At 37.7% G+C, this 22,745-nt stretch overlaps 4 protein-coding genes across 11 annotated transcripts in view; 2 read left to right on the top strand and 2 right to left on the bottom strand.

Moving 5' to 3' along the window:
- arhgef10lb (Rho guanine nucleotide exchange factor (GEF) 10-like b) overlaps positions 1 to 2,966 on the bottom strand; it is a 55,139-nt gene extending 52,173 nt beyond the window's left edge. For 2 of the 4 annotated variants that reach the window (XM_048177717.1, XM_048177714.1), the window contains exon 1: positions 2,744 to 2,966. Coding sequence is in view for 1 of the 4 variants with exons in the window: in XM_048177714.1 (XP_048033671.1) it covers positions 2,744 to 2,746 (3 nt within the window). In the remaining 3 variants the exon portion in view is untranslated. Of the gene's footprint in view, positions 1 to 194; positions 517 to 2,743 lie in introns of those variants that run through there. The other 2 variants (XM_048177716.1, XM_048177715.1) reach the window with 2 other exon arrangements.
- Positions 2,967 to 2,991: 25 nt separating this feature from the next.
- On the top strand, positions 2,992 to 12,975 carry rcc2 (regulator of chromosome condensation 2). Of its 3 annotated transcripts, none has more exons than XM_048177722.1 (13): positions 2,992 to 3,140; positions 4,165 to 4,379; positions 5,562 to 5,655; positions 6,423 to 6,566; positions 8,338 to 8,469; positions 8,576 to 8,664; positions 8,766 to 8,880; positions 8,961 to 9,127; positions 9,201 to 9,381; positions 9,457 to 9,562; positions 9,657 to 9,729; positions 11,458 to 11,535; positions 11,634 to 12,975. In XM_048177722.1, the coding sequence occupies exons 2-13, from the start codon at positions 4,176 to 4,178 to the stop codon at positions 11,736 to 11,738; spliced, it is 1,488 nt and encodes a 495-aa protein (XP_048033679.1). In that variant the 5' UTR covers positions 2,992 to 3,140; positions 4,165 to 4,175; the 3' UTR covers positions 11,739 to 12,975. The 3 variants fall into 3 exon arrangements, with proteins under 3 accessions (XP_048033679.1, XP_048033680.1, XP_048033678.1); XM_048177723.1 differs by having other exon boundaries at positions 3,006 to 3,162; XM_048177721.1 differs by lacking the exon at positions 2,992 to 3,140 and adding an exon at positions 3,320 to 3,533.
- A 532-nt stretch (positions 12,976 to 13,507) lies between these two features.
- LOC125259804 (60S ribosomal protein L22-like) lies at positions 13,508 to 14,563 on the bottom strand. Its single transcript, XM_048177733.1, has 4 exons — positions 14,415 to 14,563; positions 14,006 to 14,119; positions 13,795 to 13,919; positions 13,508 to 13,698 (listed from the first exon to the last, which is right to left on the bottom strand). Exons 1-4 carry the CDS (start codon positions 14,424 to 14,426, stop codon positions 13,554 to 13,556), a joined length of 396 nt encoding a protein of 131 aa, XP_048033690.1. The 5' UTR covers positions 14,427 to 14,563; the 3' UTR covers positions 13,508 to 13,553.
- Positions 14,564 to 17,409: 2,846 nt separating this feature from the next.
- The window catches only part of rnf207b (ring finger protein 207b), a 10,881-nt gene continuing 5,545 nt past the window's right edge, over positions 17,410 to 22,745 (top strand). The window contains exons 1-3 of one of the 3 annotated variants that reach the window (XR_007182906.1): positions 17,410 to 17,664; positions 17,983 to 18,173; positions 19,214 to 19,346. Coding sequence is in view for 2 of the 3 variants with exons in the window: in XM_048177719.1 (XP_048033676.1) it covers positions 17,983 to 18,173; positions 19,214 to 19,346 (324 nt within the window). In the remaining variant the exon portion in view is untranslated. Of the gene's footprint in view, positions 17,665 to 17,982; positions 18,174 to 18,231; positions 18,707 to 19,213; positions 19,347 to 22,745 lie in introns of those variants that run through there. The other 2 variants (XM_048177719.1, XM_048177720.1) reach the window with 2 other exon arrangements.

Below are 22,745 nucleotides of genomic sequence, written 5' to 3' on the forward strand. Positions count from 1 at the left end.
TATTATTAAATCAGATGGCATAAAGTGGTCAGATTATTATGCACAATCATTTTTTCTTCTAACAGTCTGGATGTTTTTTATATTAATCTACAGTCTCACTCCCCCCTAGTGAGGCTATGTTGCATTGTTATATTTTCATATGTAAAACAACATAAGCACTACATATTTTGCTCTTAGTCCAAAGAAAGACTTACTCACAAGCCTGGCTTTATGTCCCTTAAATGTCACCCTCTGATATTGTCCTTATTGATCACAAGCTATCAATACAGATCCATTGTCATGTCTGCTCCCATCTTTGCGCAGTGCAGCCATCTGTGAATCTACAATTGATGACACCACTGTATCCTCATCAGAAAGCACAGCAATTGTAAAGAGCTGATTTCAATTGTTTTCTTTTAGTGGAGGAACAAGTTCTGGCACTCCCAATGCATTAACTGACACGGCTTCTCCCACGAATATGAAAACTCTTCTCCCTCTTTCTTTTCCCTCGGTCCCTCCCTTTTTCCTTTCTTTGCACTCACTCCTTCCCCCTGCTGTACATCAGGAGAGAGCAGTATGCAAATACTCAAAGAAACAACCAGCCAATAGCAGATTATCAGGCCTGCAATCCCACCAATCACAGAAGAGCAACTTTTTCTTTCAATAGTTCCATGCTGGGGGCAGAGACAGACAGAAGAAGAGGCACTGATATGCTCATCTTGAGTTGCTTATCGTGCTGCGAATGAACGATAGATAGATAGATAGATAGATAGATAGATAGATAGATAGATAGATAGATAGATAGATAGATAGATAGATAGATAGATAGATAGGTAGATAGGTAGATAGGTAGAAAGGTAGATAGTTAGATAGGTAGATAGGTAGATAGATTTTCATTTGGAGTCCATATTTTAGATTTATGTGGCCATTGTCTCTGACTATTAGAATAAAACATCTTTTTTGCCTTTAATGACAGAAATGTCATTTTTGGGTGAACTAATCCCTTTAATTATTCGTTCCACACCCGTACAAAGACTTTCGTTCATCTTCAGAACACAAATTAAGATATTTTGATGAAATCTTTTTTTTTATCCTCCATTAAAAGCAATGAGATTACCACATTCAAATGTCCAGAAAAGTAGCAAAAATATCGTTAAAATAGTTGACGTGACTACAGTGGTTCAACCTTAATGTTATGAAGCAACAAAAATACTTTTTGTGTGCAAAAACAAAACAAAAATAACGACTTTATTCATCAAATTCATCTCTCCCCTGTCATTCCGCTATGATATTTTCGTTGCAGCACTTCCGGGTTCTATGTCCGAACGGCGGCTCAGCTTTGACCGACGCCTGTTCGCGTGAGCAGCACGAGGCATGCATGTGATGCTGATGGAGGAGCCGGACAATAATTGACAATAGTTATTACTGTAGTCACATCGACTATTTTAATGATGTTTTTACTACTTTTCTGGACATTGAATGTGGTAATTTCGTTGCTTTCAATGGAGGATAAAAAAAACCTCTCAGATTTCATCAAAATATCTTAATTTATGTTCTGAAGATGAACAAAAGTCTTAGGGGTGTGGAACGAACATGATGACAGAAATTTCATTTTTGGGTGAACTAACCCTTTAAGATCTTGATTTAAAAGCCCCTTGGTATGATCACCTCTTCACATGCACCATACTGTATTTCCCAACATGCAACATTTCAAAAGAGTAACAATAATAGGCTATATATTGGTAAAAATTAAAATAAACAGTTAGCCTTTAGTACACCTACTTATACAAGCTTAGTAGCTATATATGATGGAATTTAATTTCCTTTTAGCAGTAGAGATATTTAACCTCATATCATGTTGGGAATCCACATCCACAAAACCACATGTATATTTGTAGCAATAGCCAACAATACATTGCATGGGTCAAAATGATCGATTTTTCTTTAATGCCAAAAATTATTAGGATATTAAGTAAAGATCATGTTCCATGAAGATATTTTGTAAATTTCCTACCATAAATATATTAAACATTTATTTTTGTAAGTAATGTGCATCACTAAGGACTTCATTTGGACAACTATAAAAGCGATTCAATCAATATTTTGATTTTTTTGCACCCTCAGATGTTCAAATAGTTGTATCTCAGCCAAATATTGTCCTATCCTAACAAACCATACATTAATGGAAAGCATATTTACAAGCTTTCAGATTAGGCTATGTATAAATCTCAATTTCAAAAATTGACCCTTATGACTGGTTTTGTGGTCTAGGGTGACATTTAAATAAAGGCTGATTTTAGACTGCATTAAAACTTTTAATATTAAATGTGACATTCTATTAAAACTGCGCAACCAAATTCTTTTTAATGTAATATGAAATTTGGGGGCAGTCGTGGCCTAATGGATAGAGAGTCGGACTTGTAACCCAAAGGTCATGGGTTCGAGTCTCAGGTCCGGCAGGGATTGTCGGTGAGGGGAGTGAATATCCAGCGCTCTCTCCACCCTCAATACCACGACTGAGGTGAGACCCTTGAGCAAGGCACCGTACCCCCAACTGCTCCCCGGGCGCCGCAGCAATGGCTGCCCACTGCTCCGGGTGTGTGTTCACGGTGTGTGTGTTCACTGCTGTGTGTGTGCACTTGGATGGGTTAAATGCAGAGCACAAATTCCTAGTATGGGTCACCATACTTGGTCACAATTCACTGCACTTTCACTTTCACATTTGTTTATGTGGGCCACAATCAATAATCAGACGCACACTTACCATGCACACTCCGTCTACAGAATTCCCTTCCCTTTTTCATTCAAACGGACACCAATTATGTAAGCATAAATGATGCTGTAGTCGGAAGTAAGGATAAATACATATTTTCATGCCATAAAAAAAAAAAGTGTCGGCATTGAAGTCCTCAATGGAGGTTGTTTACTCTACGTATGTCATCCAACTCAGCAGAGGGCGCTATATAGTCTCGTCAGCCGACTCAAAATTTGTAGTTCGGTTAGCGCTGCATCCCATCCTCGTGTTTTTGTTTTGTGGACTACACGCTCACTGCCATGAAAGTTACATGAGTGTTTTAATTTTATATCTGAACTAAATTAACGTAGTGAAAATAGAGGGAAAAGACCTCTTGAGCTCAACGCTTTCATTCCAGTCAACATAGGTAAACTTACATTTTTTTTAAAGTAAGTGAAACTTTTCTGTGTACTTCTACACGAATGACTTAAAAATATGTTAAATGTACAAATCTTTGAGATTTTATAGTGGAAATTCTGCGATAGATATCTCCCGATAGATGTGTGAGAAATAAAGCCCTGAGTGTGCGCTGCGCCCACGTGGTTTGATCGCGAGGCTGCGAGTCTTTTGTTCCGAATCAATCAAAAAAACGAGGAAGACGGACAGACATAAGTAGAGCATCTGAATCAGGAAATCTACTTATATAATAGTCGCATCTTCCAGCACAACAGACTAAGCCGCCGCCACTTAACTTAACACGTCTATATTCGGTTAACTTAGATATTTGTATTTAAAGTAGAGGGGGGAAAGTTTTACTCAGGTGAGTTATGATATTCTCGATGTTTATGATTGCGGCTTCGGATGCAAATGCAGTATAGCATGCTAACTTGGCTACGTCTGCATCATACACATCTGTAAACGTTATGTTTTTCAAATGCACTTTCCATGGGGTATAAGTTGACGATTTGGACTCTTTTACGGGACGGGGGCAGATATAACACGTGGGTAAGGGAATAGTTTAGTTACTAGTCTGGATGAAACAGAGCGGTGCTAGTTGGCTAACCGGCGGCTGCGTTATAAAACATAACAAAGAAACAAATGGAGACTGAGTGAGACAGACGCGTTGCTGCTGATTCTTTTGTTACAGCGCTGCTAGTGTGTTAGCATAGCACGGGACCGCTGCTTTTTATAACGCTTCATATTTATATTATCATGTATACGAAGAAAAAATGCATTGACATTACTAATACGCGGAGCATGTGTGTGTTTTCTTAAGGATTCTTTCGCTGTTAGATAATTGGGAATTTGGATCAGCAAGAGATTTGAATCATATTGACTGTTTCTTCAGTCGGATGTTTTTGGCTCGTTTGATTCTCATTTCTGTCCTTTTTATAGTCTAGTCAGAACAGTAAACTGCTTGCTTAATACTTTTTTGTTTGTTTTTATTGTAGGATTTTGTACTATGCCACGCAAGAAGCAGACAGATGTGTCTGGGAACGGTGGATTGAAGAGGAAAAGAGGTGGTGGAAAGAAAAAGGACAGGGAGTTTAGCAGTGATGATGAGTTTGATGACTTTGAACAAGAAAACACAAAGAAACCTGGGAAACCAGCGGCTAAAGCGGGTCTGCAGCCTGTCACTGTGGCTGATGATGTGAAGGAGAAGATTGTAAGGACATATAATTGCATACTACTTATTGCTTCTATCTACTGTATATGTATATACTGTATTGTATATATGTGTGTGTTTTTATATATATATATATATATATATTACTACAGACACTACCAGTCAAAAGTTTGGAAACATTACTATTTTTAATTTTTTTTAATGACATCTCTTATGCTCATTATGGCTGCATTTATTTCATAATAAATGCAGAAAAAAATAATAATATTGTGAAATATTATTACAATTTAAAATGATGGTTTTCTATTTTAATATACTTTAAAATATAATTTATTTCTGTGATGCAAAGCTGAATTTTCAGCATCATTACTCCAGTCTTCAGTGTCACATGATCCTTCAGAAATCATTCTAATATGCTGATTTATTATCAATGTTGGAAACAGTTGTCCTTGATACTTTTTCAGGATTCTTTGATGAATAAAAAGTAAAAAAAAAATATGAGCATTTATTTAAAATAGAAATCTTTTGTAACAATATACACTACCGTTCAAAAGTTTGGGGTCAGTAATTTTTATTTTTTTTTTGGAAATAAATTAATACTTTTATTCAGCACGGATGTGTTAAATTGATAAAAAGTGATAGTAAAGATTTATATTGTTAGAAAAGATTTATATTTTGAATAAATGCTGTGCTTTTTAACTTTTTTATTCATCAATGAATCCTGAAAAAAGTATCACAGGTTCCAAAAAATATTAAGCAACACAACTGTTTTCAACATTGATAGTAACTGAGTATAAAATCAGCATATCAGAATGATTTCTGAAGGATCATGTGACACGGAAGACTGGAGTAATGATGCTGAAAATTCAGCTTTGCAAAAAGCAGCTGTATATTTTAATTATGGAGGCTTATTTCAGTTAAGTTTAATAATGCACTTTTATGTTGTCATTGTTCTAAAAACAGTGAATTATTAAAATATTATCTGGAGAATGTTTACTTTGCATTAAAATAAATGTATCTTTTTTTCCCTTACTCTTAATGTTAGGTGTATAAACTTTTAAAATTATAATAATTAAAACAATAAGCTAACACATTGACTTTGATAGCTTTGAGAGTTTAAATTAGATTTTTTCCCCAAGCACCCCCATGGGGTTCTTCAGAGTTCAGTTTGAACTGTATTAATGGATTGTTGATGGATTTCTTGCTTTTTCTATTGTGCAGAAACTTGAGGTTCCCAAAGTTAAAGGTCAGCTGCTAGTTTTTGGAGCCACCAACTGGGACCTGATTGGCAGAAAAGAAGTGCCAAAACAGCAAGGTATGATCACGCACGAGCCAGGGTTATCTGGGTTGCAGTATAGTTTTGGAAAAGTCTCACCCATGTGAGTCATCTGTGTTAATCTGTTAATGGGACATTGTGACACTAAAATGTATTTATTATTAAATAATCATTTTCTATTTTAATATATTTAAAAATGTAACTTATTTCTGTGACGGCAAATCTGAATTTTCAGCGTCATTACTCCGGTCTTCAGTGTCACATGATCCTTCAGAAACCATTCTAATATGATGATTTGATGCTCAAGAAACATTTCTTTTTATTATCAATGATGAAAACAGTTGTGCTGCTTAATGTTTTTGTGTAAGCATGATACATTTTTATTTTCAGGATTCTTCAATAGAAAGTTCAAAAGAACAGCATTTATTTTAAATGTTTATTTTTTTTTTTTTAACAGCCCTTACTCTCACTTTTGATCGGTTTAATGCACCCTTGCTGGATAAATGTATTAGTTTCTTTCAAAGCATTTATCAAACCATTTGAAGTACCTGTTGGCTGAAAATACTGCAAAGAATTTACACTTCTGTGTGAGATAAACCATATTTAGGTCATTTTTTGAACTTCAGAACAGGGAAATTTGAGATGCACCACCATTATCTCACACACAAACCCTGAGACAAATCAGCCAGGTGCAGATATTGACTTCACACTTAAAATAGGAAAGAGGAAGTGTGTGAGTGGCAGTCATTTATAGTCTTCAGCTTTGTTGGAGAGTATTCATGTGTGTCTGTGTGTGCTTTTTCTAGCTGCTTATAGGAACCTTGGGCAGAATCTGTGGGGTCCCCACCGCTATGGATGTCTCAATGATGTCCAGGTTAGCTGTGTGGTGTCTGGTCCCTGTGCTGCCCACAGTCTCATCATCACCACAGAGGGCAAACTCTGGAGCTGGGGTAAGTGTCCACACAACAGTAGTGTTTTCTGTTTTATTCAGGATTCTTACTCTGGCTCTATAAACTTGTCACATCATGAGGAGTTACATATAGAATTGGTAACCCATTGACACCAAAGACACAACTTAACTTTAGTGAGTTTAACCCTTTGACGCCTAAGATCAAACACCGGTGTGATTAGAACGTTCAGTGCATCACGTGATCAACTTTCGTATATCACAAATATGCAGTGTTTTCAACCACTTAATGTTTATTTTAGCTTTCAGACAAGTAAATAAGTACTAAAACAATTCATTTAGAGTTTGTAAAATACACACTGGCTATGGAAGCGGCAATAACAATCCTTTCCATTATAATTAGACGACAAGTTTTATTCATATCAGAAACACATTGTGCAAGTAACTTTAAAGTTTACTCTATTCTTCTCCCAGTTCACTGGCTCACTTTCATGTATTTTGGGAGAAGTGGATCTAACAGATCCAATTCTCTGTACTGCGGCGCAGTTAACATGGCGGTGCCCATCGTGTGTATTAATTTAAACTAAAAAAATTATGCTTAACGCGTTTAATGTGATTAACGCAGCATCCATTTTTTCCTGTCATCCTTTGGCTGTGCTACAGTATATGATTACACTATTATTCATAACACTTGAAACACGTGTACAGAATGCCGCTTCAGACAGTGTGCCAGTGCCACATTGAGTCTTTGCGCTTGAATGGTCAAACACACATTGTCAATTCCTGTTTTTTCCTTGTAAGCACAGTCTTAAAAGTGTTAAAGGTGATAGAGAGGGTTTTTTTCGTCAACTGAGAATCCAAAGACTGTTACTGAGTTTTTGAAATGAGCGCATGCGTAAGAACAGCCCCCCTCCTTCACAGCTCATTTCAAAGGAACGCCTCCCAAAACTCGTGCACGAGTATTGGAACACGAATGTTTACCACCGGCATTCGCTGTGTCGTGTTAGTGGATTCATTATGTCGAGTTACCTGCGGTGAGTCCATAATCTGCAGTTGTTATTCCTGTCTCCTGACAAAAACATTACATGCAGCGCCTGTGGAGTGTGGAAAGTTACTGGAGAGCGCAGCCGCGCACGTCTCGCACAAGGAACGTCACGGCAGTGATTGACAAGCCAGAGGGCCAATCGTTTACGCGATTGGCTGATGTTTTTAAGGCCCTACCTCGTGCACAGATGATGTATATTAATATTATTACTTTCAGTGCACCTAATAAATAGTCTTTCATCAGTTAGTAAAGACAGTTTCAAGTAATATTGCAAAAATGTATAAAACAAAACATCCTATTTAGCACCTTTACAGTGTTAATTGAACTAAGAGTTGTAAGAAAATAGGTTGTGTCAGATCCGCGTCAGTTCATTAAGTGACAGCAGCCTATAAACCTGCTAAATGCATAAATGTTAATCAAAGAACAAAAGACAGAAAATCATTCACTGGTTGCCTGACGCAGCATTATAATGAGCGATACTGTCTACACTGGATGTTGCAATTTCCCAACAGTAAATTGATGCCCTATTCTATTTCTGATGTACCTCAAGGGCTCACACTGCTTCTGACACAAAGAACAAATTGATTTTCAATGGTCGCTTTCACATCCAGTGGAGACAGTCTCAAGCTGTTGTGGCATGGTGTAATAAAGATCCAGCGATCTTTATAAATGGAAAAAAAGTGCCCGCAAACAACTGGAAAGAAAATGAAATTCATGCATCAAAGATGCAGAATTCCTGTTCCTAATTTCTGCTTCTGGTCTCTCTCAGGTCGTAATGATAAAGGGCAGTTGGGTCATGGAGACACTAAACGATTGGAGGCTCCAAAACTAGTTGAGGGCCTGGGGGAGGAAGTGATTGTAGCAGCTGCTTGTGGTAGAAACCACACCATGGCTTTAACAGGTAGGAAACGCTTTGCTACGTGCAAAGTCTTTGTCGTACTATTGCAGTAATTATAATTCATTGCATTGTTATAATGATAATGGTGTGCTTATGCTTTGTCTCACAGAAAATGGTACCGTCTATACCTTTGGAGAAAACAAACTGGGTCAGCTAGGTCAGGGCAATCAGACAGATGCTGTGCTCAGCCCTGCTACAGTAAGACTCTCCCTTGGTTTAATTTACTTAATGGAGCTTCACTGGAACATGTTCATTGTGTTTTGAATTCTCTACAAACGCTTGCATTGATTTGTCTACAGATCCAGTACAACGGGCAGCCAATAGTCAAAGTGGCCTGTGGTGCAGAGTTCAGTATGATTGTGGACTGCAAGGGGAACCTTTATTCTTTCGGTTGCCCTGAATACGGCCAACTTGGTATGCAACACTCTAGTCTAATGGTGCTTGCTTAACTCTTTGTATTCTCTTTGACACTCTTTGTATTCTGTATCTAAAAGGGCATAATTCAGATGGAAAGTTCATTGCTCGTGCCCAGCGCATTGAGTTTGACTGCGAGCTGATCCCTAGACGGGTGGCCATTTTCATTGAGAAGACCAAGGATGGCCAAGTGCTTCCTGTGCCCAATGTCGTGGCTCGGGATGTAGCATGTGGTGCCAATCACACGGTGAGTAGCAAGAATGTGGTACAAGTCAGACATGGATGAATTAAGGCTGAATTATATTGTTGCTTTCACGCAGCTGGTGTTGGATTCCCAAAAGCGTGTTTTCTCATGGGGATTTGGGGGATATGGACGACTAGGCCATGCCGAACAGAAAGACGAAATGGTCCCACGATTAGTCAAGCTCTTTGACTTCCCAGGCCGTGGAGCAACTCAAATATACTGTGGCTACCAGTGTTCCTTTGCTGTGAATGAAACGGGTAAGCATGTGATTCCTCCCTAGGAAAAAGACACAATTGAACATGTATTTGTGGTTAATGCTTCTCTTTCTTCAGGTGGTCTATTTTTCTGGGGAGTGACAAATACGTCCCGTGAGTCCACCATGTACCCCAAAGCCGTGCAGGACCTTTGCGGATGGAAGATTCGCAGTCTTGCCTGTGGGTAGGTAAAGGCACAGTGGACTCTGAAAATGGGTTCATAAAACATTTAGACATGTTTGCAGAATGTTGATTAGATGTTGTCTGTAACTCCTCAGGAAGAGCAGTATTATCATTGCAGCTGATGATAGCACCATTAGCTGGGGACCATCGCCCACATTTGGAGAGCTGGTATGTTTGTCTGTCTTCTGTTTAAGTCTTTGACTTGTTTAAAAAAAAAAAAAAAACTATTCAAAAGTTTGGTCAGTAAATTATATATACAGTATTTTAAATTTAATTTATTCAGCAAGGATGCATTACATTAATCAAACGTGATAGTAAAGACATTTAAAATGTTGTTCATTTGTTTCCACAAAATATTAAGCAGCACAACTGTTTTCAGCATTGTTAATAATGTTTTTTTGAGCACTAAATCAGCATATTAGAGTGATTTCTGAAGCATCGTGTGATACTGAGGACTGAAGTAATGTTTGCTGAAAATTCATGCAGGAATACAGGAATAAATTATATTTTAAAGGTGCTCTAAGTGATCCTGGGTGGATGTAACTTCCGGTTGACGTTCAAAGTGTTGTCAAACAAAACAGAGGCTAGTTAGACCCTCCCTCCTCCTCCTCCTCCTCCTCCCCCTCCTCCCCTCCGTGCTTCCTGAAACAGTCATGAACACACATTTAAAATCATTCTTGTCGGTTATTGGCTGGAGCGTGTTTATTATGATTCGTGGTCCAGGCTGCACCAGTTTATTTTTATTGCCGTTTTCTGAGCTTTTGGTGACTACAGAGACCGCGTTTTTTTTTACAGTGTGTTCAGGGGACAAGCAGCTAGCGGATAGTGAGGAGATGTTTGCTGAATGTGACGACAAATGTTTTTTGGCCTAAAAACGCGTGACATCACTTAGAGCACCTTTAAAATGTTATATTTCTCAATATATTACTGTTTTACTGTATTTTTGATCAAATAAATGCAGCCTTGGTGAGCATAATGCCGAGTTCGGACTACACAATATTTTTATGTTACAATAGTCACAGTGTCAGATTATGCGATTTTGACCCCTAAATTCGTGTCATGGACAAAAAAAAAAAACATGTCGGACTACACGCTGCTTCCCGGCCAATTATCGCTTGCCGTCTTTAACAATGTGTGTGATGTCATCGAGAAGGCACAGCTATCGACTGACAGGTTTTGTGAGCGTAAACAAACAATGGCTACCAAAGCTGCATGTTTTGCACTGGATGTCTTGTCAGAAAAGCCCCAAAAAGCAAGAAAGAACCTGACAGTGGACACGTTCCTAGATTGCATGAAGAGAACTTGAGGTAAAAATATTGTTTTTTTTTTTTTTTTTTTTTTTTTTTTTGAGCTAGTAGTAAAAATAAATGTACTCATCACCGGGTTGCTGAAGCGCCTCCGCTCTCGTTCACCAGCATTAATCTTTTTTCACTCTGTTGTGATAGTCCCTTGAGGAAGCATCATAAAGGCAGGAGTACTGTCATAGCTCTACTAATCTTTCCTCCATTGCACCAATACTATTGTCTCCCTTTCATTTGGCATGTTTGAATGTTTGGTCAATGTCACAGATGCCAAAAATAATGAAAAATGAAACCTCCTAGTCTTTCTGTTGTGATGTCGTGAAGTATCGCAGATGCAGCGCCTGTTGTCGTCCACTATGACGTGCCATACGAGATAAAACGTCCGATGCTTGCATCCCGACGGCCAATGTCACTTATGAATTTCCATGACACCTTAAGTCAAATGGATTGTGCCATAATCGGGTTAAAATTGTGCAGAATGAACCGGGCGTGAGAGACTTCTTTCAAAAGGCTTAAGAAATCTTACCAACCCCAAACTTTTGAACAGTAGTATATATGTGAGCAAGATTTTCATTTTTAAATTTTGCGTTTTTAGGGCTATGGTGACAACAAACCTAAGTCCTCCACCACTGCTCAAGAGGTCAAAACTCTGGATGGAGTGTATTCAGAACAGGTGAATTCTGCTGTCAAAAGACATGACTCCTATCCTCCCAGAATTCTGTTCTCTGTGATATAAAGTTATGGCTATGCAACTGAAAACTGTCATTTCAGGTGGTGATGGGCTATTCGCACTCTCTGGTTATTGCCCGACAAGACACAGAGCAGGAGAAGGAAAAGCTCAAGAAGCTGCCTGAATACAATCCGCGAACACTCTGATTGGACACCGTTCTCATTTTCTCCAGGGGCTTTTTTTTTTTTTTTTTTTTTTTTTTTTTTTTTTAATGGAAGGCCTCTGCTCATTAGGTCACCTGGGTAATCACAATTTGGTTGGGATGGGATTGTTTATTTTTCTTTGATTTTTTTGGACATGCCACATGTCGGATTAAAGTATTTAAGAAGTTGCATTAACTGATCGGTGTAGGCTCGGGCGTTTCAGAATGGTAATTGTGGCGTCACACGCCGGTTTTAATTTCACAGTAAAACCAGCAACTGCTCAGAGCACTCGGATTCCACTGGAACCATCCCCTTTACTTATACATTCCTAATGGAAGTTTATCACAGATTGTTTTGTTTATTTTTCCATAACAATGGCTGTGAAATCCATGTCTGCTCTCTTCCAAAAACTGGTGCTAAATCATTCTAATGCAGACTATCAATGGACTAATGGTTAACTAAAAAGACATGCTCACTCCATTCTTGTGCCTTTTTAAGTGAGATGATTCAGGCTGAGTATCAGTTAGTCCTATGACAACTCAAGTGTTATGGGGCACTTCACCTTTTAAACATCACTTTCATTACTTCCAGCTCCATGTTTTCATCACCATACATAAGAACACCATTTTCCTCAAATCAAGACCATGTAGCTAATCAGTAAGAGATTTTTTTTTTTTTTCTTCTATTTTTAAGATGCATAATCCTGTTAATCTGATCAGGGAAGTATTTTCAACTCCTGCAATGCAAATGAGACATCAGCTGTGAGATTTTTATTAAATCAATTCTTCCTTTTCTAGAAATTGAAGTGTTAAGTGTTCATGCCCTTGCTAGTGATGTTAACTACAGAAATGCTGTTCTCGTGTTGATGTTAGCATGTTTTGGAAATGATGAACTTGATGTTGAGAAGAGTAGATTGTCCCATCATCAGGGACCACAATGTCTTTACGGAGCATTTTTTTCATGCAATATGTTAAATACTGTGCCATTTCTTTGTGTTCACCTGGGCTTAAACTGATCACATTGCTATCTTTCATAATCTGTATGCAAGTCCATACAAGAGTCCATCCAGTTTGTTGGCGAGCAACAAGCTTTATGTTCTTTGAAAACGTTTTTAAATTGTGTACTTGCAAGAAATGTTCATTTAAGCAGTTTATGTCCAGGAACTGGAATTCCAACACTTATTTTGATTTCTAAAATGTTATTTTTTTCTTAATATTAAATAAAGGTTCATGTAAGTTGGTATGTTGTATTTTTTTTTTTTTTACCCATGGATCTCATCTTTTATGTAATGTTTTGTTGTTTCTCAAGTTAGCAGAACAGTGTGCTGTTTTAAAATTGGCATGAAATGAAAATTCACCTTAATGCATGTTATAGATTTTCTGAACAATTAATCTGTGCACGTTTCCTTTTTTGACCTTGTAATGTTTAATCATCTGGACCTCCCAGTGCAATGACATACTTCTCTCTGGTGATACATAAAGCATGCAGGACAATCATTTAGTCCATTTAAGCCTTTCCCTGCAAGCTTGCATTCATCTGCCTCCACTTTTGAGTGCAACATCCACATCTCAACCTCATGCATACAACCATGTCACAGCCCTACATTTTTCCCCCAATAATATTACACTTGACCATATGTCGCAATATAGGAGAAAAGATCTATTGCTACTTCAGTTTCATTGTGACTTCAAAAGTATTTGTCGTGGATAAATAGATGTCCATCTAGCATCAAAACACCAGTTGTAAATAAGTGTATTTGAATGGATAAAACGTAGTTGTATATGAATTTATTTAAGTGTACAAAAAAACCCAAAGAATTTAATCCTCATCCTCCTCTTCTTCCTCATCCTGGTTGATTTGGAAGTAGCGAAGTTCATAGCTTTCTTTAGTGTTTGCCACAACACGCAACCAGTCTCTGAGATTGTTCTTCTTTAAGTATTTCTTTGTGAGATACTTCAGGTACCTGCAAAATAAGAGCAGTGAAATATATGTAAGTTACAGCTAAAAATAAAATAATTGGCAAAACAAATAAAGTCTAGATGTATCAGAACAGGCACACCTTTTGGAGAAGGGCACCTCAGAAGAAACTGTGATTTTGCTCTTGCTTCTTTCAATGGTGACAACTCCACCTCCCAGGTTTCCTGCTTTACCGTTGACTTTGATGCGTTCCTGTAGGAACTGCTCCTGTAACCACGTATGGAAACGAGACCACTGGTAATCTGACATATCCAGAGTAATAATGACGAAAAAAAAGCTTTATAAGGACTCACAAAGTTGGCAGCATCCATAATACCATCTTCAACGGGATGCGTGCAGTCCAGCGTGAACTTCAGGACCTGCTTCTTCTTCTTTCCACCTTTAGAGCTCTGCTGCTTCCTCTGCAACTAAATACCCAAAATGTGCACTTTCAGTCTTGTATGACAGGCATGTCATTATCATCAGAATAACAAAAATATTAGTAGAAGTGTTGCAGAATTGCGTGAAAGATTGAATTAAGTTCTCTGTGAATGTGACTTGACGGGGTTCATTTCATAATATAGCAATTCTCTTACGTATTGGGTTATTACTTAAGTTATGACAGCGATAGAGTCTAATATACAATTTCGAATGATTTGTGTACATGAAAATGAATGGGAACGTCTGTTATTTTATTCACTAGGTCCGTATGATCGAACTTACAACAGGCGCCATAGTGAGAATTTTCGTCGAGAGGAAGAATCACGACTGCGCAAGCGTGACGTCGCAGCGTTCGATTTGTCTGTTGTCTGACTTAAAGAGACAGTTCATCCAAAAATAAAAATCTGTCATATGACCTGTCCATGTCTGTGTCCCACACTTGCTGATTACTTGTATACTTACATGACGTATTTCCTGTGTTTGGCCTCAATGTTCAAGGGGGCGTGAAGACCGCAAATGTGTGTTGACTTTTGATAACCCGAATGGACACTTGCAACATACTGTTGTTAAATGCAAGTATTTACAGAGCTTTATTTACACATTTTGATTTTCAGTTCTTTACACTTATTTAAATATCTTTTCAGTATAGAGTGCCCCAGGGATGACGCGTTTTTGTAGGCCAACCCGGAAGTTAGCGGCGCACGGGTTCCCTCGGTTGAAAGCCTATGCATTTTTCCCATAGACTTTTGGAAAATCGCAGAAAATAAGCTCTGTGTTTAACAAAGGGTTATGACACTTACACGTTTTGTCTATAAGATAATCTTTACAAGTTAACACAACATTTATAGATTTTGAAGCCTAAATAAAGTCGTCAGATATAAAAGGCTAACAGTAGGCTATAAACGGACTACAGGACACCATGGTCGCAGATCAACGTCGTCACCACCAAGCTTCCTCAAACTGTATTTAAAAAACAACTTTATTTAAAAACATGCTCGCTGATTATGATCTGTGCTGTTATGAATACTTTTCCACTTTTTCATGAGAAATGCTGTCCAAATGTCCCATTTTTAGTGATGACGTCTAAAGTCCCCGCCAAAGGAAGTAGTCCCTTTTAGCAACTTGTTGGCAACCGCCGATTTTAAGACACAGTAAAAGTTTAAAAAATCACAAGTGGGTTATAACTGGTGTGTTTTATGTCATAGATCAAAACGTGAAAGTATTTAGAGGCTTTGTTAACCACAGACCTTATTTCAGGCGATTTAGCAAAAACCCATTCAAAAAAACCATAGACTTTACGGCGTTGGAACCGGAAGTCCTAAAATGCTAACTCGCTTCCAGGTTTTGCCTACAAAAATGCGTCATCCCTGGGGCACTCTATTCGCTATGTAACAGACAACACAATTTAGAAATTGTGATACCTTAAGACTATGTAATAAAAAAGTTGCAAATGCACATTCATCTCTGCACTAATAAAATGTGCACACTTTATATTGTGTTGTACTACCAAATTATAAATAATATCTAATTAATTTAACGTACACTGGAAAGTTTTCCTCAATATCTCACGATTTCATGATGTGAGTTTCTGAACATGATGAATGATAGACACGCTTAGCCTCAAATACCGTTCCAATGCGAAATTGCATACTGAGTACGTACTACATTTGAAATTGAATTTACTTCACAGCCGTTAAAAGAGTATGTTCTGTATATTATGAATATGGTAGTAGGCATGGTACGGTACGTACTACATCCACCATGCTGTCACATGACCTACAAACGTATACAAACGTCATTTGTAAAATACTATCAGACATACATACATATCTCTGATGGTGTATTGTTTTTCACATACTATTAGGGCTGCCCTCGACTAAAAAAATTTCTAGTTGACTAGTAGTCGTTCATTTAAACGATTAGTCGACTAATCACATGTGTATAACAATAAGGCATATATAAATCACAATAATGAGCCTTTAATTGCCTATATATAATACATAGCCTAATCAGCAATCAAGCGCACACAAAAAGCTTGCAGCAGCGCACCAGCAAAAGTAATGATTATGAGTGTGTCGTGAAAAAACAGCAAGGAGACTGTCTAAATATTTTAATAATTTATTTATAATGTTTTTTATGTTTTCCACTACAGAAATTAAGTTGACAAAGCAGACTCCTCATCTCCGTAGTAGTGGACATGCCTAAATGTGCGTTTCATATGGAATATTTTCATAATATTTTAATATTTCATATTAGATAATATTTGTTTTTCGCTTGAATTGGCTGATGATCGCTTGACATTTCAAGCTTTCTATAGACATTTTTCTCATGTCTGTGAGGAAAGGGTATACCGAGTTTTAGTTATTTTTTTGACGCGCTCTGGTTCACAGAGACCGAGACGGCAGAAAGCGCATTCTGTCCGTTTTCTTTATTTTACAAAGGCACAATGTTTTCTTGTTATTGTGAGTTTACACAAATAAAAGTAGAACAGTTTCAAATGATGTATTACTCTTATCTGTATGACCAAAAATGGCAGAGTGTTTCCACTGTTTCCACAAAATGCAAGTGATCGCGACGGCGCCTCTATGTTATGCAGTAAGTGCGCTATACTTCAGCTTCCACACTCCGCACAAACACTTGGTTATGCGCCTAATAATAGCACACATTTATCAAGGTTAACATTAGAGCGAGCAGCTATCTAAAGTTGCTACTACATGTTTCAAATGATAAGCCATATTTGAGGTCGATGGATGATGCCTGCCCAATATACTGTAATTACCACAATGACCCGCCGTTAATGATCTCTCCCTCACGGACTGCATGATTTCGCCACAAGTTTTTTGTTTTTTCTGCGACTAACCGACTAATAAAATTTTTGGCCGACTAACCCTCTTCTAGTCAACTATTGATTAGTCGAATATTAGGGGGCAGCCACATACTATATAGTATGGAAGTATTGGATGCAGCATTAAGGTGATTTAACTGGGACAGTCTTGTGCGCTTACTTCCTGTCAAGTACACTTGCTCTCAAGTAGCCAAGACCGCAAGTGTGGGTACTGACACAGTCCCTAAATTCACTTGCCGCATGTCTTTGCAAAACAGTATGACGTTCTTTCTACATTGAATCACAAAAGGTGATATTCAAACTTCCCTTATATTTTGTGCTCCACAGAAGAAAGGATGCGATAATGATGGAAGAAATTTCATATTTTAATGTAAATAGGCATTCAAGTGTTGATATTTTATAGAAAATTGCATGCAATTTCTGTATGTATATAGCAAAGTTCAAACTAAAGAATTGTTATTCTAACATGACGTGTAATTATTTTTAGCTACCAGGACTTTGACAGACAATGGCATCTGGTTTGTGTTGTATAATCAGGGTCTGAGTGTTCTGGCCCCAACATATCACCCCCTCATACAACAGATACAGGAGTGTGAATTCATTGTTTGTTTTTGAAGCCATATCCTGCATCACAGAACCTTCACACCGCATTCACTCCACCCGGCAGAAGCACTCGGACAGGACGAGGTATTTACATATTCTTTATAGGTGAATGGAATTAAATGTATGTTTATTCATTTGGTACTTTTCAATACATATGTGACTATTTATGTTTCTTTTGAGCTATTCAAAGCATTTGTTCTGTTTAGGAGCTATCCTCTAAGTCTAATAATAAGTATTGACCTTGGATCTCAACTTTTTCACTGTACATTCTGAATCAATGAGAAGCCAAGGATACTAAGCATACTCAGAATAATTTGTATTATTGATGGTCTATATAAATGTGTAAATGCGCTCCTCCATATAGTATATCAGACTATCTGAAGGTCTTTATTACATATTCAGATGTCTGGAGAGATCTTTTCCCCTTTGGATAACCTCTATGACCTGGACAGTGCCAACTGCCATCCTCTGGTGTGCCACTTGTGCCAAGAACAGTATGAGCATCCATGTCTACTGGACTGTTATCACACGTTCTGTGCCAGCTGCCTGCGTGGAAGGGCTGTGGACAGCCGACTGACTTGCCCTCTCTGTGGGTAAGAATTTACTTCATTTAATCATTGATCACCTTATTCTGACAATTCACACAGTATGATTGCAATAGGGGGAAAAGGGCCTACAGTGTTAGTACAGATTTAAATGCAAAGATAAAGACATGTATGCATTTGAAAAAGATTGTATTTATAGATTTAAATGGTCACACAACATTGTCTGGTCAACTTTGTGGTGCCAGGGGCATCTGTAGGAGAGATTACCTTCTAGAGGCCAACAGCTGCACTATAAATCCTGCCTTTGTGTTGGACTTAATCGAAAGTCTCTGGGCACATTCTGCCAAGGCCACTATGGCATCAAACAATAAACCTAACACTATCTGACACTTGACACTGGATACACAGGTCCTGGGCTGGCTACAATTAGAGATGGCTGAAATGCCTGTGCGCTCACCCTTCTGCTGCCATATAGTAAGTCTAGCAGCAGCTTAATCGCACACCGTAGATCTTGCACTTATGGAGGGAATTTATAAAAAAATGGTAAAAGGTTGGTGGTCTTCATAAAGAAGCATGTTAGAGTAAGTATGAATTTGTTTTTAGCTGGTTAAATGTTCATTTGAAAGTTAAGTTACTGTACATTTCTCAGTGTTTTGAGTGTTTATGTCATTGTGATCGCATGCATTATGTGTTTGTCAATGTTATGCATCGGCAATGCAAAGGACTGTGTTAATGTTATGATATAGGATAATATATTGTTGTTTAAAACTTTTTGTCAAATACACTGTGAATGCTTCTCATAAACGTGAATTAACAGGGAATCTTTGAACCATTAACCTTAGAAATATTAAAGTAGTATTTTTATTTGTAGAATTGTTTGAGTCTCTTACTCTTTGTGTCTATTTTCGTCTCAATGGGGGTTTATCTATCGCTCACTGTTCTATCTCAGAATTCAGGAGAGCTATTTGTGTCGTTGTTGCTATGAAGGAGAGATAAACATGTCAATGCCAGATGTATGACTAAGACATTATCAGGCAATGGGTCGAAAGTTCTACACAGACACACAAAACTGTCTGTTTCTTTTGTAGACATCAGTCTGTTGTGAAAGGAATAAATGCCCTCCCTCCAGAGGATCGACTCCTGAAGTTCTTGGTGGACAGTTCAGCAGACAGTGAGGAAACCGTGCAGTGTGCTAACTGTGATTTGGAGTGCAAAAAACAGGTCTCATTATCACAATACTGTAACATGCACTTAATGAAGAATTTAAAGAGTTAGTTCACCCAAAAATGAAAATTCTGTCATTTATTACTCGCCCTCATGTCGTTCCACACCTGAAAGACCTTCGTTCATCTTCGGAACACAAATTAAGCCTGCATTGCCCTCAAAACATTTAACACTTTCAATGCCCAGAAAGCTACTAAAGACATATTTAAAACAGTTCATGTGACTACAGTGGTTCAACCTTAATGTTATGAAGCAATGAGAATGCTTTTTGTGCGCCAAAAAAGAAATAACGACTTTAAATTCAACAATATCTAGCGATGGGCGATTTCAAAACACTGCTTCATGAAGCTTCAAAGCTTAACGAATCTTTTGTTTCGAATCAGTGGTTCGGAGCATGTATCAAACTGCCAAAGTCACGCCCCCCAGTGGTGAGCCATTGAAATTTTGAAACACTTATCACATAACGAAGCCTCGTTTACTGAAATCACGTGACTTTGGCAGTTTGATACACGCTCCGAACCACTGAATCGAAACAAATGATCCGTTAAGCTTTGAATCTTCATGAAGCAGTGTTTTGAAATCGCCCATCACTAGATATTGTTGAATAAAGTCGTTATTTGTTTTTTTGTTTTTGGCACACAAAAAGTATTCTCGGAACTTCATAACATTAAGGTTGAACCACTGTAGTCACATGAACTGTTTTAAATACGTCTTTTTCTGGGCATTGAAAGTGTTAATTGTTTTGCTGGCAACGCAGGCCTCACTGAGCTATCGGATTTCATCAAAAATATCTTCATTTGTGTTCCGAAGATGAACGAAGGTCTAACGGGTGTGGAACGACATGAGGGTGAGTAGCCTAATTAATGACAGATTTTTCATTTTTGGGTGAACTAACCCTTTAATAGTTCCGCTTCCTTAAAGGTGCCCTAGAACTTTTTTTAAAAGATGTAATCGCTCTGTAAGTCTAAGGTGTCCCCTGAATGTGTCTGTGAAGTTTCAGCTCAAAATACCCCATAGATTTTTTTAAATAAATTTTTTTAACTGCCTATTTTGGGGCATAATTGGAAATGAGCCGATTCAGGGTGTGTGGCCCTTTAAATCTGGTGCTCCACGCCCCAAGAGCTCGCGCTTGCCTTAAACAACATAAAAAAAGTTCAAACAGCTAATATAACCCTCAAAATGGATCTTTACAAAGTGTTCGTCATGCAGCGTGTCTAATCGCGTAAGGACAGTGTTTATTTTGATGTTTACATTGATTCTGAATGAGTTTGAGGCTATATGCTCCCTGGCTAACGGCTAATGCTACACTGTTGGAGAGATTTATAAAGAATGAAGTTGTGTTTATGAATTATACAGACTGCAAGTGTTTAAAAATGAAAATAGCGACGGCTCTTGTCTCCGTGAATACAGTAAGAAACGATGGTAACTTTAACCACATTTAACAGTACATTAGCAACATGTTAACGAAACATTTAGAAAGACAATTTACAAATATCACTAAAAATATCATATCATGGATCATGTCAGTTATTATTGCTCCATCTGCCATTTTTTGCTATTGTCCTTGCTTGCTTACCTAGTCTGTTGATTCAGCTGTGCAGATCCAGACGTTCTGCCCTTGTCTAATGCCTTGTCATAATGTTGGGAACATGGGCTGGCATATGCAAATATTGGGGGCGTACACTGTTATGTAACAGTCGGTGTTATGTTGAGATTCGCCTGTTCTTCAGAGGTCTTTTAAACAAATGAGATTTATATTAGAAGGAGGAAACAATGGAGTTTGAGACTCACTGTATGTCATTTCCATGTACTGAACTCTTGTTATTTAACTATGCTGAGGTAAATTCAATTTTTGAATCTAGGGCACCTTTAAAGTCACGATGTAACGGAAATAGCAACAGATTTTTTTTCTTTTTTCTTATTGTGATGTACATCCAAATAAAACAGATTATTGAAAAATAAGATGTAGGGCAGAGGCTTGGTTTTATCCATCGGTTGTTAATTGGATGGGGGCAGATCTGAAAGCGAGCTTGTAGTCGATTGTAAAAAAAGTGGCAGACTAAATTACTGGAGAAGTCTGGCATAGAGAGAAGATCAAGTTTTTGAAACATAGTGTTGGAGGTAACGCATTACAAGTAACGCAACGTATGTAATCAGATTACTTTTTTCAAGTAACTAGTAAAGTAATGCATTACTTGTAAATTTACAGCAAAATATCTGAGTTACAGAGGCGTTGTGTGCGCTGTATAAACATGATGGTTATTCTAGACTAGTTCTAGTGAGCATACATTTACTCATTTACTACTTCTCCTGCGTCATATTCTTTTGTATTCCAGAATGGCAGCACAGCTGAAAGGCTTGATTGTTTGAGCTGCGCCCTCTACTGTACAGGCGTGAATAGCATTTCCTTCAGCCTGAGGCTTATTCATTTCACTTTTAGTGTGAAAGGGCATTTACATTTGCCAAAAATAAAACTTTTTTGTTGTTATAAAAACAAACAAACAGCCCAACCCAGATGAGAAAAAATAACGCAAATGTAATGTAACGCATTACTTTCCATAAAAAGTAACTAACACAATTAGTTACTTTTTTAGGGAGTAACACAATATTGTAATGTAACTTTCCCCAGCATATGCATGGATGAAAGATTAATGAGATGTACAGAGTTTAGAAAATAGGAATTTTTATTTCATGCTCTAACACAGGGATGTCCAAACACAGTCCTGGAGGGCCACTGTCCTGCAGAGATTAGCTCCAACTTGCCTCCACACACCTGCCTGGAAGCTTGATTAGCTGGTTCAGTTGTGTTTAATTGGGGTTGGAGGTAAACTTCACAGGACAGTGGCCCTCCAGGAGCACTGAAAGAACTTATGGTTCTTTTAGTATTTTTATGCAATAAATATTGTAAGCAAATAAAAGCAATTCCATTACCATGAGATATTTAAATTATAAATTAATTCATAGTTAGGTCATTGTACGTTGTTTACACAGACATTTTAATGACTTTTAACAGGCTTTTTAGAGGTGGCATAAATGCAATTCAGTGATTGGCCATAATTATATTTTAAACAACAACACTAAACAAATAAAGCATGTGAAAACATATTTTGTTCATGTGTTTTTATAAAATACTACTGACAAAACATAATACTATAATGTATGTCTTCAACTACATGCTGTCTTTTGAACAACCAGTCAGTAAATACACTTTAAGTATGAGTTTGATTTACTAAAAAGAAATGAGTCATTTGAGTAATTTGTTTAAAATTCGGACAACAGCAGTTGCGCTGTAGATTTTTGATTCGCTAAAAAGAAAGAGTTATTCATTGGGAATTTGACTCAACTGATCATGCTGTTGACTCTGTAGCAGTGTTTGACACATTAAACTCTGTCAGA

The sequence above is a fragment of the Megalobrama amblycephala genome, linkage group LG24 (genome assembly GCF_018812025.1).
Source record: "Megalobrama amblycephala isolate DHTTF-2021 linkage group LG24, ASM1881202v1, whole genome shotgun sequence".
Lineage (NCBI taxonomy): Eukaryota > Metazoa > Chordata > Actinopteri > Cypriniformes > Xenocyprididae > Megalobrama > Megalobrama amblycephala.

Coding starts and splice junctions, on each gene's coding strand:
- rcc2 (XM_048177722.1), top strand. CDS start 4,176: ATGCCACGCAAGAAGCAGACAGATGTGTCTGGGAACGGTGGATTGAAG. Junction 8,470..8,575: donor CCACACCATGGCTTTAACAG/GTAGGAAACGCT, acceptor TTTGTCTCACAG/AAAATGGTACCGTCTATACC. Junction 9,382..9,456: donor CTTTGCTGTGAATGAAACGG/GTAAGCATGTGA, acceptor CTCTTTCTTCAG/GTGGTCTATTTTTCTGGGGA.
- LOC125259804 (XM_048177733.1), bottom strand. Junction 13,920..14,005: donor TTATGGATGCTGCCAACTTT/GTGAGTCCTTAT, acceptor ACGTGGTTACAG/GAGCAGTTCCTACAGGAACG. Junction 13,699..13,794: donor GAGGTGCCCTTCTCCAAAAG/GTGTGCCTGTTC, acceptor CTTATTTTGCAG/GTACCTGAAGTATCTCACAA.